This window comes from Girardinichthys multiradiatus, chromosome 14 (genome assembly GCF_021462225.1).
Source record: "Girardinichthys multiradiatus isolate DD_20200921_A chromosome 14, DD_fGirMul_XY1, whole genome shotgun sequence".
Taxonomy (NCBI): domain Eukaryota; kingdom Metazoa; phylum Chordata; class Actinopteri; order Cyprinodontiformes; family Goodeidae; genus Girardinichthys; species Girardinichthys multiradiatus.
Window position 1 is genome coordinate 3,753,882 of NC_061807.1, and position 17,796 is coordinate 3,771,677.

Below are 17,796 nucleotides of genomic sequence, written 5' to 3' on the forward strand. Positions count from 1 at the left end.
AAGGATCACATCCAGTCTGCGATTCAGAAAAACGAGTGGCCATCATTACTTTAAGAAATGAAGGTCAGTCAGTCCGAACAATTGGGAAAACTTTGAAAATGTCCCCAAGTGCAGTCGCAAAAACCATCAAGCGCTACAAAGAAACTGGCTCACATGAGGACCGCCCCAGGAAAGGAAGACCAAGAGTCACCTCTGCTGCGACCGATAAGTTCATCCGAGGCACCAGCCTCAGAAATTGCAGGTTAACAGCAGCTCAGATTAGAGAACAGGTCAATGATCTGACCTCCACGGTCACCGGACCTGAACCCAATCGAGATGGTTTGGGGTGAGCTGGACCACAGAGTGAAGGTAAAAGGGCCAACAAGTGCTAAGCATCTCTGGGAACTCATTCAAGACTGTTGGAAAACTCCTTCAAGACTGTTGGAAAACCATTTCAGGTGACTACCTCTTGAAGCTCATCAACTGCTCTTCTCCCTGTACACCAACAGCTTCACCTCCAGTCACCAGTCTGTCAAGCTTCTGAAGTTTGCGGACGACACCACCCTGATCGGACTCATCTCTGATGGTGACGAGTCTGCGTACAGATGGGAGGTGGACCATCTGTTGGACTGGTGCAGCCAGAACAACCTTGAGCTCAACGCTCTAAAGACAGTGGAGATGGTTGTGGACAGCAGAGGATGTTCTTCCTGCGGCAGCTGAAGAAATTCAACCTGCCAAAGACTATGATGGTGCACTTCTACACAGCCATCATTGAGTCCATCCTCACCTCCTCCATCACCATCTGGTACGCCGCTGCTACAGCCAAGGATAAGGGCAGGCTGCAGCGTGTCATTCGGTCTGCTGAGAAGGTGATTGGCTGCAGTCTACTGTCGCTCCAGGAACTGTACACCTCCAGGACCCTGAAGCGGGCAGGGAAGATTCTGGCTGATCCCTCCCACCCTGGTCACAGACTCTTTGAGACTCTCCCCTCTGGCAGGAGGCTGCTGACAGGACACTTGTAACTTGTAACTCTATGAGTTACATTAACACTCAGCTTGGACTCCTGCTTTACTTGCACAATGATCACCTGCACTGTTGTATTGCTCTTGCATCTTATACTGCTCTATATTTACTCTCACTCACTTAAAACTGTGCACATATCTTTATATTATATTGTAGATATGTTTATACTGTTTAATTTGTATTGTATTGCACCGACTACGCCAAAACAAATTCCTTGTATGTCCAAAAACGTACTTGGCAATAAAGCTTTTCTGATTCTGAACAGAATGCCAAGAGTGTGCAGAGCAGTAATCGAACCAAAAGGTGGCTACTTTCAAGAACCTAGAATATAAGACATATTTTCAGTTGTTTCACACTTTTTTGTTCAGTATATAATTCCACACGTGTTAATTCATAGTTTTGATGCCTTCAGTGTGAAGCTACAATATTCATAGTCATGAAAATAAAGAAAACTCTTTGAATGAGAAGGTGTGTCCAAACTTTTGGTCTGTACTGTATATAATTCATATATATATATATATATATATACATATATATGAATAGAACAAAAGACAATATTTACATCCTGTCTTTATTGAGGACGTTACAAAGTTCTTCCTGGCTTTATTTCTAAGTTCCACCCTTAGCTGTTGCCTTCTGATTAGCAGCTGCACCTCTGACTGGGTTCACCTCAGCAGGCTGATCCAGCACCAACACAATATGATTCTGTTCAATGTCTTCAAACTGTGTCAGCAGTTCTTTCTGGACCTTCGGGATCTTTCTGTATTCTGCAGACGGCCTCGGGCTCAGATTCGCTGGCTCCAGCTTAACTCTGGGAATGTTCAGAGGAGGCGTGGTGGGCTTGCTTTTCTGTTTGAAGGTTTTGTCGATGAAGCGTAGGTCCGTTTGCTGTGTCTGAAAGCTGTGATGATCGACACTGAATGGCAGCACCTCCCGGCAGGTTCCCTGGCAGGTTCTCAGCTTCATGTCTATGTCCACCTGATAATGAAAACAAGGCATTAGAGATGTCAGCATTCAATCAGTGTTTACCGGTTACTGATAGAGAAACGAGACACAAAAACACACGGAGGTTTGTGGTTTTCTAACAGTGAAAACATTTAAGGAGCATGAAAACTCGTTTAAGGCACTGTAGTGTAAGGATTATGATTATTGATTAATTAATATTAATCAATAATCATAATTAAAAATCATAATTCAGGAAAATAGTTTTCTCAACCAAAAATCATTGCTTACGAATAGAAATCTGAAATTTCCTCTGGTGTTGAGATTATGGGCTAGAAGCTCTTAATAATTACAATTAGTTAATTATCATTAATAATTGATAATCATTAACCAAAACCACACTAAATGCCACTGGTTAATCAGCTGATTCACTGAAGGTGGGGGAACTTTGATCTTATTTTGACAGATACGTCACTCTTGCATGAAATAAACACAAATGCTTCTCTTTATATATGTGAACATTTATTGACCATATATCCCTGATATAATTACTACTCTGGTCCAAAAACCTTCACCTAACTAAATATGCATTCTACTCTACAGAAGGGGGTAAAATTACTATCTAAAAATAAAATAATAAAACTATATGCGCATTGAGTGTCTGTGAAGATCAAACCAGCAGTTTTATGGACAAAATGTGCAGTTTGTGTTAACTTGGAAAGTGGAGTAGAACTGTACAGGGCAGCCTTCTTGGTGCGCTGAAGCGGCGATCAGCTGGTAGTCGGTGGGCTGCGCCCTTAGCCTCTAGCAGCTGATTGCCCCAAATCTCGAACAAAGGGTCATAAAACTCTGAGGCGGGAACTCAGTGGAAAAACTCCAGTAATAAAACTGGAACAAAGGAGTGGTCAGGCCACAAGGCCCAGACCTCAGCTGCGAGCTTTTGTCTCTCCAGATATGCGCCTCCGTTACGTCGTCCCGAGAGAAACGCTGAAAATGGCAACGAAAGTTTCGTTTCCGAGGGTTTCGTAATCCCAGGTTCGAGGGTTTCGTAATCCCAGGTCAGAGCTGCAACGCCTGTTGAGCTGCGCATGTCGAAGTGCGCAGGCTAGTCGGTCTGTCCAACCAAAATGGATGACCCCAACAGTAGATAAATGCATTCCTCTGCCTAAATAGCCATTTATTTTATCCTTACCTCCGTTCGATACAGCTCCTCCAACTGTTTCCTCACATTGCTGGTTAACTGCTTTATTTTCTGTGCCAGAACTTGTGATCGATGCCGTAGCTCTGTGATGTTCCTGACCAGGCTGTCTGCACGTTCCACAAACCTCTGTTCTGATACTAGACACAAAACACAGCTTTGATGAGTCAGCATCACTGCAGCAGGGCGTTATTTTGTCCAAAAAACCTAAACCAAACACTTTCTGAGTCTTAACTGTATCTGCTGACGATGACTCTGCGGTTAGAGTTGTAGATGTGCGTCATCACCGTCATGGACTTTTCTATTGCGTTTTCGTAAACCTTTGCCTTTTGACAGAACTTCTGCAGTTTTCTCTCCACGTCACTTTCCATGTCTGAGATCAAACTCTGAAGTCTGCAACCAGACGGGCATTTAGAAACCTTTGGAGAAGGAGATGAGAGCTGGATGTCAGAATATTGGGATCAATGGCTCCTTACAGCAAGCCATATGTTAAAGATGCTGCTTTAAAAAGCAGTTTATTTGAACTTCTTACCCAATCATCATCTGAACACATAGAGAGATGCGATCTAACTGGGCACCGTTGCCCCCTGTCCATGTTGGTGCCACTTGCAAACCACTGGACATCTTCTTTCTGCTGTTTAAACCTCTGACACACTACAGAGGATGAGAAGTGAAAAAAACAAGACAAGTCGGTTTATCTTTAAGCGAGCCAAGTCAAACAGGAAGAAAAAGATAACTGTGTTTGTTTTTGTCTCTTGGTGAGACCAGAAGGACTTTTGGACCAGCCAGAGATCATGATGCTGTTCACTTCAACTGTGTTGCATTTAAATCACGTTTTTCTGAGAATTATAATTTTCCATTCTCACATTTTGACTGATATTTATTCGTTAGGAGAGTAAAATATAATTCTAGATCAGGGTGGGCTGCATAAAGACGTTGTCAAAAAAAGATCTGGCCTGTTTCTGCATGATGCAACAGCCTTGATCCATATCAGACTTCATCAGGTGTTGTTAATGCGGACTTCGTTCTGTGTCTGCTGACCTTTACCCTCTGTGCTGACTGAATGCTGGACACTAGCCACTGTCTGTAATACATCACACTGCTCATGGTGCCACCAGATATATCTTCTGGTGTCTGCTCCAGTCCTCTCGGCTTCTTGTGAGCAGAATCATTTATGTATCCATCACTGGTCTGGAAGTGGACCAGATTACATCCAAACCGTTACACCTATTCTGCAGAGTCCACAGACCTCCAAACTTCATGTGGCCTTCAGATAAGCCTAAAAAACAGTGAATAGAGCTTTGGGGAATGGGTTTCCAAGGTCAAGCAGTGACCTCCGACATTTACATCAACTGTAAAGCACGGCACCACTGGACCAGATCAGAGCAGATGTGTTCTGTGGAGAACATGCCTCTGTGTCTGGCAGTCCGATGGACCAGACTGGGTTTGGAAGTTGCCAGGAGAACGGCACTTGGCTGACTTTGACGAGTCACATGTAAAGTTTGGTCCAGAGAGGAGTATGGTGTGGGGCTGCTTTTATGGAGCTTGGACCAGCCCGTTTGTTCCAGTGAAATGCCTAGCATACCGAGCCATTTTGGACCATTTCATGCTTCCAACTTTGTGGGAGCAGTTGGGGGAAGGTCTCTTCCTGTTACAAGATAATTGTGAACAAAATAATGTCTATAAAAACAGAAGAGCGAGTTTGGTTTGGAAGACCTTGGCTGGTCTGCACAGTATCCTGACTTCAACCCAAAAGAACACATTTGGGATGAATGAGAGCAAAGACTCTTCATCCAACATCAGTGTCTGACCTCACGAATACGGTTCTGGAAGAATGGTTGTGGACAGCTTCCCTAGACAATTGAAAGCTGCTATAGTTGCAGTAGGTTGGTCAAGATCATATTAGACACTACAGATGAAGAATTGGATGCCACACGTTTATATTTGTGCAAAGGCAAGTGGCCCAATGTTTTTTAGCAATATACAGGTCCTTCTCAAAATATTAGCATATTGTGATAAAGTTCATTATTTTCCATAATGTCATGATGAAAATTTAACATTTATATATTTTAGATTCATTGCACACTAACTGAAATATTTCAGGTCTTTTATTGTCTTAATACGGATGATTTTGGCATACAGCTCATGAAAACCCAAAATTCCTATCTCACAAAATTAGCATATTTCATCCGACCAATAAAAGAAAAGTGTTTTTAATACAAAAAACGTCAACCTTCAAATAATCATGTACAGTTATGCACTCAATACTTGGTCGGGAATCCTTTTGCAGAAATGACTGCTTCAATGCGGCGTGGCATGGAGGCAATCAGCCTGTGGCACTGCTGAGGTCTTATGGAGGCCCAGGATGCTTCGATAGCGGCCTTTAGCTCATCCAGAGTGTTGGGTCTTGAGTCTCTCAACGTTCTCTTCACAATATCCCACAGATTCTCTATGGGGTTCAGGTCAGGAGAGTTGGCGGGCCAATTGAGCACAGTGATACCATGGTCAGTAAACCATTTACCAGTGGTTTTGGCACTGTGAGCAGGTGCCAGGTCATGCTGTAAAATGAAATCTTCATCTCCATAAAGCTTTTCAGCAGATGGAAGCATGAAGTGCTCCAAAATCTCCTGATAGCTAGCTGCATTGACCATGCCCTTGATAAAACACAGTGGACCAACACCAGCAGCTGATACGGCATCCCAGACCATCACTGACTGTGGGTACTTGACACTGGACTTCTGGCATTTTGGCATTTCCTTCTCCCCAGTCTTCCTCCAGACTCTGGCACCTTGATTTCCGAATGACATGCAGAATTTGCTTTCATCCGAAAAAAGTACTTTGGACCACTGAGCAACAGTCCAGTGCTGCTTCTCTGTAGCCCAGGTCAGGCGCTTCTGCTGTTGTTTCTGGTTCAAAAGTGGCTTGACCTGGGGAATGCGGCACCTGTAGCCCATTTCCTGCACACGCCTGTGCACGGTGGCTCTGGATGTTTCTACTCCAGACTCAGTCCACTGCTTCCGCAGGTCCCCCAAGGTCTGGAATCGGCCCTTCTCCACAATCTTCCTCAGGGTCCGGTCACCTCTTCTCGTTGTGCAGCGTTTTCTGCCACACTTTTTCCTTCCCACAGACTTCCCACTGAGGTGCCTTGATACAGCACTCTGGGAACAGCCTATTTGTTCAGAAATTTCTTTCTGTGTCTTACCCTCTTGCTTGAGGGTGTCAATAGTGGCCTTCTGGACAGCAGTCAGGTCGGCAGTCTTACCCATGATTGGGGTTTTGAGTGATGAACCAGGCTGGGAGTTTTAAAGGCCTCAGGAATCTTTTGCAGGTGTTTAGAGTTAACTTGTTGATTCAGATGATTAGGTTCATAGCTCGTTTAGAGACCCTTTTAATGATATGCTAATTTTGTGAGATAGGAATTTTGGGTTTTAATGAGCTGTATGCCAAAATCATCCGTATTAAGACAATAAAAGACCTGAAATATTTCAGTTAGTGTGCAATGAATCTAAAATATATGAATGTTAAATTTTCATCATGACATTATGGAAAATAATGAACTTTATCACAATATGCTAATAGTTTGAGAAGGACCTGTAGTGTATGTAGCTAGTATGAAGCCATAGATTAGATTTTTTCTACAGTCAAATCTGTGATTCTGTAAAGTTGATTATAAGTCATTGATGTATTTTTTCCCTTCTCTCACTTTCCTGCTTTTTGGTTTAAATGTTTTTTGTTTTCATCTGACAAAATTACTATAAAAAACCACATTAAAAAAAGAGGTTCGACCTCCAGTACTTGGCCAAATGTCTGATTAACATTTTATACACATAGAAACAAATTGGATCCATGTTTCATAAGTTTATTGAATATAAACATTTTATAATAACAGTTGGATGAGTGAACAGAGCTGCTAAACATATAATCAGTCTGTCAGCATTAAAACTTAACAAGCTTTGTTGGCTCTTGTAAAACACTTTGTGGTGTGCTCATCTTATAGTAGTTATATACCTGCATTCAGGTGATTTTACAGTTTTTTTGTTGATCAGGGTTTTATTACTGGGTTTTTATAACATTCAAGACATTTGATCATAAAATGCTAACTTTTAACAGCTTGAATAGTAAGAGTCTGATTATATGTATGAAACAGACCAATGCTGGATGTCTCTGACTGTACGATATTGACCCTTTTTACGGTTTTATTTAAATCCAAATAGCAAAAATCTGTTGGGTTTTGAAATCTATGACTCTTGGGAGTTGTAATTAAGGGATGTAGCTTTCTTCACTAAATGACGATTCTTTAAAGCACAGATTAGGAATATTGGTACCTTTAACCTGTTGAGGAATAAAACATTTAGATTCTTTTTTTATTGACACGGTAAATCATAGGTGGAGCATGTCTTATAAATGTCATTCAATTGAAATCTCCCTAAATGTATTAAGTAATAGATTTTAGCCCTTTAGAAAATGTAAACGAAATATTTTTTCATACATTCTTTTTTTCCAACACTTCTCCAGACCTGGGAAACAACTACACCAGCTTTCATCCTTTACTAAACTGGTTGGTCGTTCTCAGCTTATTGACACCTTTGGCTTGCTGCAACTTTTTCCTACAAAGTGATCCATATTTAAAAAAAAAGACAGGACAACCCACAGCGGCTGAAGTGGACACTGCATGGTTATTTATTGAGCAGAGTTCATTCATTGATCCTTACAGAGGTAAAGAACATGCAGAACATTGGGTCACATTGAGAACATTGGACAGTTAAAGCCAACAAACAGGTCGATAGAGTACATCACATTGTTTGACATTGTGTTGAAATCCCAACAAGAGGTTAACCTTCAGCCATGTCCTCATTTTCCTCTTTATTCAATAAATGGGCAGACCTCTGGGTGTTGAATTCGTGACACGTTTACTATTTGGATCAGAAAGCAGCCGGTCGGATGAAAATCCGTGCGGCCTTCAGGCTGTAAGTGGCCGGTTTAAACGTCGGCCACACCACCCCGTTCGCTGTTTTATAAGGTGCGTTTGTTTGTGGGTCATATGAACCTTTGTAATAAATCCCGTTTAGGTTCGCCGACTGGCAGCTGTGGTACCACCAGCCACCCCCATACGCCTCCGCACAGTTCTCCTCCCACCCATCGTTGTCTTTGTCAAAGGTGCTGAATTTCACACCGCTGTGGGACTCCAGAGCGTCCCCGGCGTCTCCAGTGTACCCAGATACCTGCAGGGGGAAACCCTCCTCCTCAGTGCCCACCCTAACTGTGTACTCAGCAGCAGCTACACCCCCCTCCCAGTCCTCCAGCTCAACCTTCAGCATGGTCTCACCCTGGTTTGTCAGCAGGTGGAGGTTCTGGTTGCCCAGCCAGAACTCCCCCTTCCCCTTAGCATCCACCGAGCCGAACCCGTCGCGGTACTCGGCCCAGGTGCGGTTGAAGCTGACGGTGCTAGTTTCTCTCTGCTGGACTAACAACCACCCACCCATTATCCCCTCCTGCTGGCAGTAAACTTCCACGGCTGCCATAGAGCCGGAGCCAGTGGGTTTGATCTTAAAAAGCCCGTTTGTTTCCCCTTTCAGGTGCTTCTGGTGGGCGTCAACGCAATCTGTGAACAGAGGGGCACACATCAAAGACCGCGAGTTAGCGTGGACCAGCTGGTTCAAACTTACTGCTGAGATAAAAACGTTCACTTCCCCCTTCAATCAGAGTTTAAAAAGTCAATATTTTCCCAGTTCTACACTGTTTGGACCTTTGGGAACTTTTACAGTTTCCTGAGTTACATAAAGGGTCCATGTTAGGGAGATGAAAGGAATTTCTTTGTTAAATTTTGCAGGTTTAGATGAATTCTTCGAGTTAACAGTAATGGAATCAGTGTGCTAGTTTGTTTGGCTTTCAAAATATGCTCTTGCCAACAAGATGTTTGAGAGAAGTTTTCAGATTACATATTAAACCAAAATATTTTACGTAAAACATTTACGTCACATTAAAAGATTAAATCAGGTAACTCAAGACCAATAAAATAGCAGCGTTGCATTCACTTCTTGTTTTTGGTACGTATGGCTAGCTAACAAGCTAGCTATCTAGCTGGCCTCTTCCTACTCGCCTCCTACAGATCTTACTCCAGTTGGATTGTTTTGGTACCTTTTCCTACAAACTCCTGTTGCCTTTCGACAGGAGTACTCTTCACAGTCCGAGCTTGGAAATCAGGAATGTCGTCCTCAGCGTTGTCGGTCATAAAAGCACCGAAGTCAGCTCCGAACGGATCCAACCTGGATTTAGAATCTACCAAGACGCTTCCCTTGGCTCCACCAGAATGAAATGATGAAAAGGAGGAGGAGGATGTGCTGGTGAGTGTTGGGAACAAGGAGCTCATTCCACCCTTTGTAAAACCACTGAGCCCCTCACATTCGGGTCCACCGCCTACTTCCTCCACCTTTTCCACTGGCCCATCCTTTGTGTGAACAATCACCCTCTTGGTGGTCTTGGTACAGCTGACGGTTTTGGTGCTCACGTGGCTAACGCTGGGTTGGCGGAGTGTTTCCGACCCCCCGAACCCAAACTCGATATCACCACGTCCTGAGAGCTCAGTGATGGATTTAGACGAAGATACGGAAGTGGATGTCCCAGAGGACGAGGATGTAGAAGAAGATGATGAGTGGGAAGTACCTGGGACCTTGGAAACGGTGGCTGGAGATGAGCTGGAGCCTTCCTCCTCTAAGACAAATTGTACTGTATTCACCTGAAAAAAGAAGACACAAACATTTTAAAAATGAGAGCAAATAATTGCATTATTGTGAGTGTTATGAACTCGTTCATACTGAAAAAATGTCCAGACTCACCAGCCAGGCTAAGGCTAAAATTTGAAAAAGTATTGTCAGGCTCACATAAGGAAAGCAAGCCAATGTGTTTGCCCAATTCTTTTGAATTTTAGGCCTAAAAAACAGCCAGTATGCCAAATTACTCCGAACTTGAGGGAAAGAAAAAGAATAGTCAAAAAATTGGGATTAAGGGGAAACAAGGTAGTACTTTTACCATTCTTACCTAGAACTTTGGTAGAATGGACTCCATAAGGTACATTTAAATTTTGATACATTTTTAAGATCCACCAATCAATCAGTCAATCTTTGGGATCGCACAATTTCCTCTTGACCTGCATGTCAAGCCATGAAAAATCTCAATTTCTTTTCCTATTCTTCAAATGCATCAAAACTAAGAATTCCCACTATTTTAGGCCAAAACCCGCACCACCCATAATCAAGTACTTTGACATATTCTTTGGAGTTTAAAAAGATACATTTTATGGACATATGATTTGATGCATAGAGGGAGATAATTTTGTAATCCAATAATTCTAGTTTAAAGTCAAATTATTTTATGTGTTTAAGTCCTTAAACTAAACATCTAAAACAGGGAGAACCTAAAATCTGCAGGTCGAAACTCACAGTAAACCGGCAATTGTTATTGGCCATAAAAGAGAGCCTGATGAGTGCATCTCTACTGAATTCGGTCAACAAGCAAAAGCTCAGTAGACCTTAAAAACCAAGATACCCAGCTAACAGCTATGCTAACTTCTAGCTTGGAGCTGTCATAGGTATTAGCATGCTAATTAGCACATTCAGGATTAGTGAGTCTTCTGCTATGACTGAAAATCAGAAAACCAGAAATTGGCATCGACCAGTAAAAGCCTGAAAGGTTAATCTCTAATAAATTTGGTCTATAAGGAAAGCTTCAGTAAGCCATAAAAATCCACTAACTCGGAAATAACACGGCAAGCTAACACCTATATTAACCACTAGCTAAGAGCTAATATAGCTGTTAGCTTGGCTAGTTAGCACGTTAAGGGTGTGTTTGAGGCTTCTGCTATAACCTAACAAGTGGGATCCTGAATTTGGGAATCAAACACACCACCCAACTGATTTTCAGTTATAAAATGGAGAACCAGAGGCATTTACTAGCTAGAAGCTATTGTAGCAAGCTAACAACTATACTAATTAGTAGCTTAGAAGCTAACAGCTATATTAACCACTAGCTAAGAGGTAATATAGCTGTTAGCTTGGCTAGTTAGCACATTTAGGGTGTGTTTGATGCTTCTGCTATAATCTCTAAGGTGGGATCATGAATCTGGGAATCAAACACACCAACCAACTGATTTTCAGTTGTGAAATGGAGAACCAGCAGGATTCACTAGCTAGAAGCTAATTTAACAATCTAATGACTATACTAATAACTAGCTTACAAGCTAACAGCTTTATTCACTCCAAGAGTTACTGGATATGTACAGAAAATATTCACAACCATTCTGTCAAATAAACAAATATGATTTCAATCAATAATAAAAACATGAACTAAAATAGGAATCTACCTTCTTACATTTAGCTTATTTATCACTAAATAAATGAAATAAAGGAAAACATCTGGATTTTATTTGAACGGTCTGTAGGGATTTAGAAGAAACTGGTTGGTTATAAATGGATTTGAGTTGCAGCTATTTACCTTTTTACTGTCATAAACGCATGCTTAATATAAAAAACATTTTTCAAACATCTGACTTTGAATATACAGCGGTTGTAAAACAAATGGCTGCCCTACAGCAGTGGTTTATCAGGAGCAGATGACCTTCATGTGTTAGATGTTCCCCTGATTTAACGGACCTGAATCAAATGAATGGTTCATGGTGGGTCTCTGCAGATATAGGAGGCAGATCTAAAACCAGTGGGGTCCTAGAGGCCTGGAGTTGGACATAACCCCTTTAAAGTGCAGGGAGTTATCTCAAATATCCTTCAGTTTCCTAGGTTTGTGAGTTGTGTCTGGAGAATGCAAAGCATCCCTCACCTGAGTGAACATGTCCTCCTTCTGTTGAGCTGCCACATCCTTGGATTTGAATCTGGAGTCAACAATCACATCCTTCAGGGGCCGGCTCTTCATTACGTACAGCTTCCCCACTGACTCGACGCTCTGGGCTGCACGAGAGTCAAGCTGACTCAGCTGAGAGAGTAAAACACATCAAATATTTATGTGCCAGTGTATATGTTGTTTTTTTGCAGCAAACAACCATTTGTAAAGTTCGTGATTCAGATACATGTAATATAGTTACTAAAATTTGATGGATTTTACTGTTAGGACATAAAAGTAATTGTCTTAATTGGAATGTTTTTGTGGAAATGCAGATTTTCCCCAGTTTAAAGAAAATTGTATGCAGAAACAAACAACTTTACCACATAAATTAGACTAAACAAGCTTATACTGGATTTAAACCTCTTACTAAATTCCTTTTTTTAAATACATTTTATTCATGATGCGGCTACCACTGATGTTAGAAGTGAGAGACCTTCATGCCAAATATAGCCTTGGTCCTAAAGTGATCTTCAGTCCATCAAACGTTCTTCGGTCTTTACCTGTTTGCCCAGGGCCACGTAACTCTCCATGTCCACCTGGTACTCTGTGTAACCGGAGCAGGATCCTTTGCAGGAGCGCAGTTTCATGTCAATATCAACCTAACAATCGAGAAACAAATATACAGACTTTATTCTAAAACTTTAGAGAAAATAAAATCACAACAAAGATGAATACTTTAGAATAAGACACCAGCAAAACTACCTGATTTAGATTTGTACTTTTTCTCATAAGAACTAAGACCTGAATATTTAATCTCAATTATTGTAGGTGAAATTTAGGTTTTGAAAAGTGTGAAACCCGCTGATTTAAAACAAGTCTGTTTTAAAACAGGTCAACATTTGCATTAAGTGACCCCCATGAACAATGTCTCTATATGTCTTCTAAATGCAAAATAAAAAACGACCAGACGAAGTATTTGTCACATGTCTGACTGCATCAAATGTTTGTTTTAATCTCTCTGTACCTCCAGTTTCTGCATTTCGACCACCTGGTCTTTGACCCGATCCTTCAGGGCGTCCAGAGTCTTCTGCTGTCTGTCGATCTTAATCTTCATGTCTGTGATCCTCTGACGCAGCCTCTGGGCCATGGTATAGTAGGTTTCGTCATTGCCTGGAGGAAATAGGCAGGATTCACCAGCATGAAAGTGCTCTGGTTTTATTAAATCTTAACACTAAACCTATTTCGCATAAAATCTTTGTTTAAGGGCAAAAACAACCCATTATAATTTAAAAAGAGTCTTTAAACTTGACCGACCCCCTTAACACACTTAGATTTCCTGTTCATCCCAAATGTTTACAGGGGCGAAGGCACTGATGGAGCACTGACCAGAATCGAGGGTGAGCTTCTCTCTCAGGATCTCGTAGGTCTGCTTGGACACCACGTCGACAGAGCTATGCTTGGTCTTGTGCTGATTCAGCAGGCTGCGGATCTTCTCGATCTTTCTCAGCAGCTCATTGTCATTATTTTCCATCAGACCCTGAATCCTGCAGCCTGACGGGCATTTGGAGTTCTGATGGAGCACGGATGAAAATATTGAACTTTTCACCAAATACAAACAATAATTATTATTAATATTTGCATTTCAATGGACCTTCAGATCAACTGGAGCCTTACTGAGTCTAACTAAAATGAACCTTTTCTGCTCCGTATGTGACAAAAAGCAAACAGAAAAAAACATTTACCAGGTTGATCCTTCAGCTTTTATCAACAATCGTTTAGTTTACCCTGTTGTGGACCTTTAAAAAGTTTGCAGTAAATAACAAAACTAACAAGTTGGTAAGCTTGATCCTGGTTATTAGTAGCGGGTCTAATCGAGTCGACCCATTGAATTACAATAACATCTTGTTTCAAGAATATTTTTGCTGTTGAGAAATTTTGAAGGAAACCAAAAATGCTAGTAAATCAAGCTAACTAGCTAACTGCTAACATCAGTAACTGAATCAGGTATTAATTAAACATTTTGTAAATACTTTAATACCATTGAAAGTTGTATTCTCAGGTGTTTGGGCCAAGCGTAGTACATCAGGTTACTTCCAGCTAACTAAGAGGCTAGCATAAATGTAGCAATTAGCACTTTCTATGAAAGTCACTTTTAGAGATTAAAGTGACGCCATAAAGTTGACACTTTTGTGGGATTAAATGAAAAACAGTATTTTCTTCAGAAAAAAAATCCAGAATTGATCACTAAGTTTGATTTAGTGGTTTGCAAACACAGTGCTAGCATAAAAAGCTAACGTCTTGCTAGAAGATTTAAATATTGAGAGAACTTGTTTTTTTCTTAAAAAACATTTTGTTCCCTAAGTGGCTTAAAAAAACAGAATGTTTAAAAGCAGTGATGATCCTAAAAACATTGTTGCAACTAAAAACTCTTTAATTAGCTTTTTGGACAAAAATAGTCCTGGGGATTCCCTTTTAAAGCTAGTAAGATCAGTGACGGCGCCGGCACACCAAACTAAAGATGCATCCTCCGTTAGCAACTAAATAATTTGTCAGCAGCCTCGGTTTATAGACAGAAAGTTTGATATTCCAAGATATTGTCATTGAACTCCAGCATTATTACCAGAACGCTTTGTTTTCATCATCAGAAAAGTAAGAAAAACCTTGGAAAAGTTTTATTCTATTTAATTTGAGGCCCATCGGTTGCTTTAACCGGATCCGTTTGGCCTTCTGGAAACTAAATGCCCTCAGTCACTAGTTCATCTGAAGCTCCTCCACCTGGGCCTAAACTGGACCACTTTATTCATTGTCTCAACATTTTACACATGCTGAGCTTAATTTCACAGATGTTTACACAAACCCATCATGAAAAACAAATCTTAAAAAGATCATTTCCATACATCGTTTGACTATAGCAAAGACATAAAGCCAGAAGCATTACCCAGTCATCGTCTGTGCAGAAAGGCCAATCTTTCTGGGTGGCACAGTTTTCATCTCTGGTAGCCTGCTCCACCGGACGGGCTCCTCGCGGGTCCAACACCGTAGCCTGGAGAAAGGCAGACCAGAACACCATTTTACTTATTGTTTAGGAAACTAATGTTCAGAATAAAAAATGCTTATGTTTTGTACTAGTTTTAATAAAAACTTCATGAATTATAGTTTCTTGGACATATTTTATCAGTTTGTTTCAAACTAGCGTTCACTTTCAGAGCCTTTTGAGGGAAATCAGCTTTTACTGTTAATATAAAGTTGACTTTCTGCTTTAAATTTCATGTTAGAAACGTTTTCTGGGATTTTTCACCAAGATCTTAAATTTAACCCCAATACACTCGTTGTTAAAGCCATGTAAAACTGTACTAAGCAGAACTAAGGTAGGTCTGACTCTAGGGTGTAAAAAAATAAATATTAAAGATCTCCAGAACTTCTTAGATAAGTCGTTCGGCCCCACTCTCTGCTGGAGTAACCTTTGGTAGCTTTTTGAGCATTTTCAAGACGTGCAAAGACCAGTGTATGTCAGGAAGGTTTAACGACAGTTAAATTACCAGTGAATGCACAGACTGGGACTCAGGTTGATGTTTTGCTTTTCTGATCAATTTAATCAATGGAGCTTCTTTATCAGATATATTAACATCCTTTTCATGGATATTTATCTGCATTTGTTAAAACTAGTATGTCATTTAGTGCCCTATTGATGATAAGCACAAATGTATGTAGTCATTTCATATTTTTGGACCGTTTTTTAGATTTTGACTTTAACTGTCGGTGCTAAGTTCTAGATATCTCACTGACAATAAGATAAGGTTTTACAAGGTATTTTTATTCATCTAAACTCTTCACCACTTCGTATTGATTAGTTATTTAACAGCTCATCAGCAAAAGTTAATTTGACTCACCTGTGTTATGGCCACAGAAACCAGACAGAGGAATAAACTAAGACTCTTCATCTTTCTGCTGTCCTACTTTCTCTGTGGAGATCCTGAATGTTCCTCCTGCCCTGCAGTCGGATCCTTTAAATCCTCTTGGTCCAGTTTGTTGAACCTCTGACTCACTAGAAAACCTCGGTCAGGTCCGATCAGAGTTGAGCAACAGCTCATGCCGACACTGAGTGATGCTGTCTGCTGTACTTTGTGTGCCTTCACTGCAGCAAAGTAAACACAGAGTGAACCCAAACATGCTGCTGGATTTACGTGCACTTCAAACCATATTCTGTTTATGCAAACAGCAACAAACCTCTGACAGTAATTACTAGTCTGATGTAGAAATTACGAGTTCATACGACAAAATAATTATTAAGAGGAAAAGGTTTGTTTAAAAAAAGACAACAGTCATGAACAGACTGTAGGTAGGTTGATACTCTACCATTAAGAGCTTTAATTAAAGCCAATAACTACTTATTCCTAGTTTTCTTTGAGGTTTGACTGGCCAGGTCTCATTTTCAGTCGTAGAAAAGGTTGTATGTCCAATCTGGAAGTTATATTAGCTATTAGCTTATTTTAGCTCCTAGTTAGCTCATTTTTAAGGTCTATTAAGCTTTTACTTGATCAGATGTAGCAGTGATGCACCAGTCAGGCTTTTCTTGATTGATACCGATTGTTGGTTTGGTCTGAGGTCTGATCTGCCAAATCCGATGTTCAATTGTAGCAGAATACGCAAACCTTGAATGTGCAACTAGCAAACTAACAGCTACATTAACTCATGGCTAACAGTTGAATTAGCTGTTAGCTTGCAATATTAGCTATATTAACTCCTAGTTAACTAATTTTTAAGGTCTACTAAGCTTAGACCAGATTGAATAAAGTTTATCATGGTTTCATTTTTACAAACAGTTGGACATTTTAAAAGGCACGTGTAGAATTTTGAAAGCCGATCTAAATATTGCATAAACATAAAGTGCACAGATCTACATTACAACAGAAAGTTGCTTCATCAGAGTACTGTAGAAAGAAAAACTTGAGGTGGCAACAGTAAAAAAGTGAGTTTTAAGTAACAGCAAATGAAGCAAACATTGTGCTGTCATTTTTTTGACCTGGGCAGGGGGTGAAATAAAAATGTGCACTGCTCACACCTGCACACTTCCTCCTGTGTGCCTCTGGTTGTAGATGATGAGATCATGCAGGAGGCAGAAGCTCTCAACTGGTCCGATCTCTCTCTGGTTAGCACCATCTTATTGCTGAAGGTCTCCAGGCAGAGCGCGCGACTTAACGGTTGCCCTACAGTAGCCAGCTTGTTGAGCGCGTGTTGGACTGGGTTTGAAGCCTGAATAAACGAATAAATGTCCAGTATCGTTTGGTCCGGTTTTGGCAGCATTGCTTCTGCAGCTTGGCAGCGATGTAAAATATGTCTCCTAATATCTTTCCAAAGAATTTTCCACACTACTCCCATCTGTCAAGTCCCTGTAATCGGACACAGGGGTTGCTTATATTTTCCTGGGGAAAAAAAGATGAAAGAATGAAATTTGATCATTTTTATTCTTGAGTCCCATTCACCGGATATAAAAAACTAATTTCACATATGACACACTGTTAAACTGGGGAAGAACAAGTTGTTAAATATTGTCATCACAATATTGACTGATTAACCTACACTTCACATCAGTGTCATCACCACTCCCTGAGAGCTTTAGCACCTTAGCTACTGAAAACATACATGTGGTTCTATACCATCCAACCACACCATACTTGTTTATATAAATAGTTAAGGTTTGACTGGTCCATATTGTTTAGTGCTCGTCTAATTGTCACAGACCCCTAAGGCCAGAAAGAATGACTGGAAACTCTCCATTTGCAGTTTTTCACGTCCATTTTCTGAAAATGGTTTTTAAGGGA

General features: G+C 40.8%; 1 protein-coding gene across 3 annotated transcripts; it reads right to left on the reverse strand.

The window, feature by feature from the left end:
- Positions 1-1,503: 1,503 nt before the first annotated feature.
- Positions 1,504-16,087, reverse strand: LOC124881065 (fibrinogen alpha chain-like). 3 transcript variants are annotated; one of them, XM_047386556.1, is made up of 11 exons: positions 15,865-16,087; positions 14,913-15,017; positions 13,361-13,544; positions 12,999-13,144; positions 12,535-12,633; positions 11,972-12,124; positions 9,806-9,878; positions 3,675-3,796; positions 3,378-3,561; positions 3,137-3,282; positions 1,504-1,980 (listed from the first exon to the last, which is right to left on the reverse strand). In XM_047386556.1, exons 1-11 carry the CDS (start codon positions 15,913-15,915, stop codon positions 1,612-1,614), a joined length of 1,632 nt encoding a protein of 543 aa, XP_047242512.1. In that variant the 5' UTR covers positions 15,916-16,087; the 3' UTR covers positions 1,504-1,611. The 3 variants fall into 3 exon arrangements, with proteins under 3 accessions (XP_047242512.1, XP_047242513.1, XP_047242511.1); XM_047386557.1 differs by lacking the exons at positions 1,504-1,980; positions 3,137-3,282; positions 3,378-3,561; positions 3,675-3,796 and adding an exon at positions 7,800-8,744 and having other exon boundaries at positions 15,865-16,052; XM_047386555.1 differs by lacking the exons at positions 1,504-1,980; positions 3,137-3,282; positions 3,378-3,561; positions 3,675-3,796 and adding an exon at positions 7,800-8,744 and having other exon boundaries at positions 9,281-9,878; positions 15,865-16,048.
- Between the last annotated feature and the right edge of the window lie 1,709 nt (positions 16,088-17,796).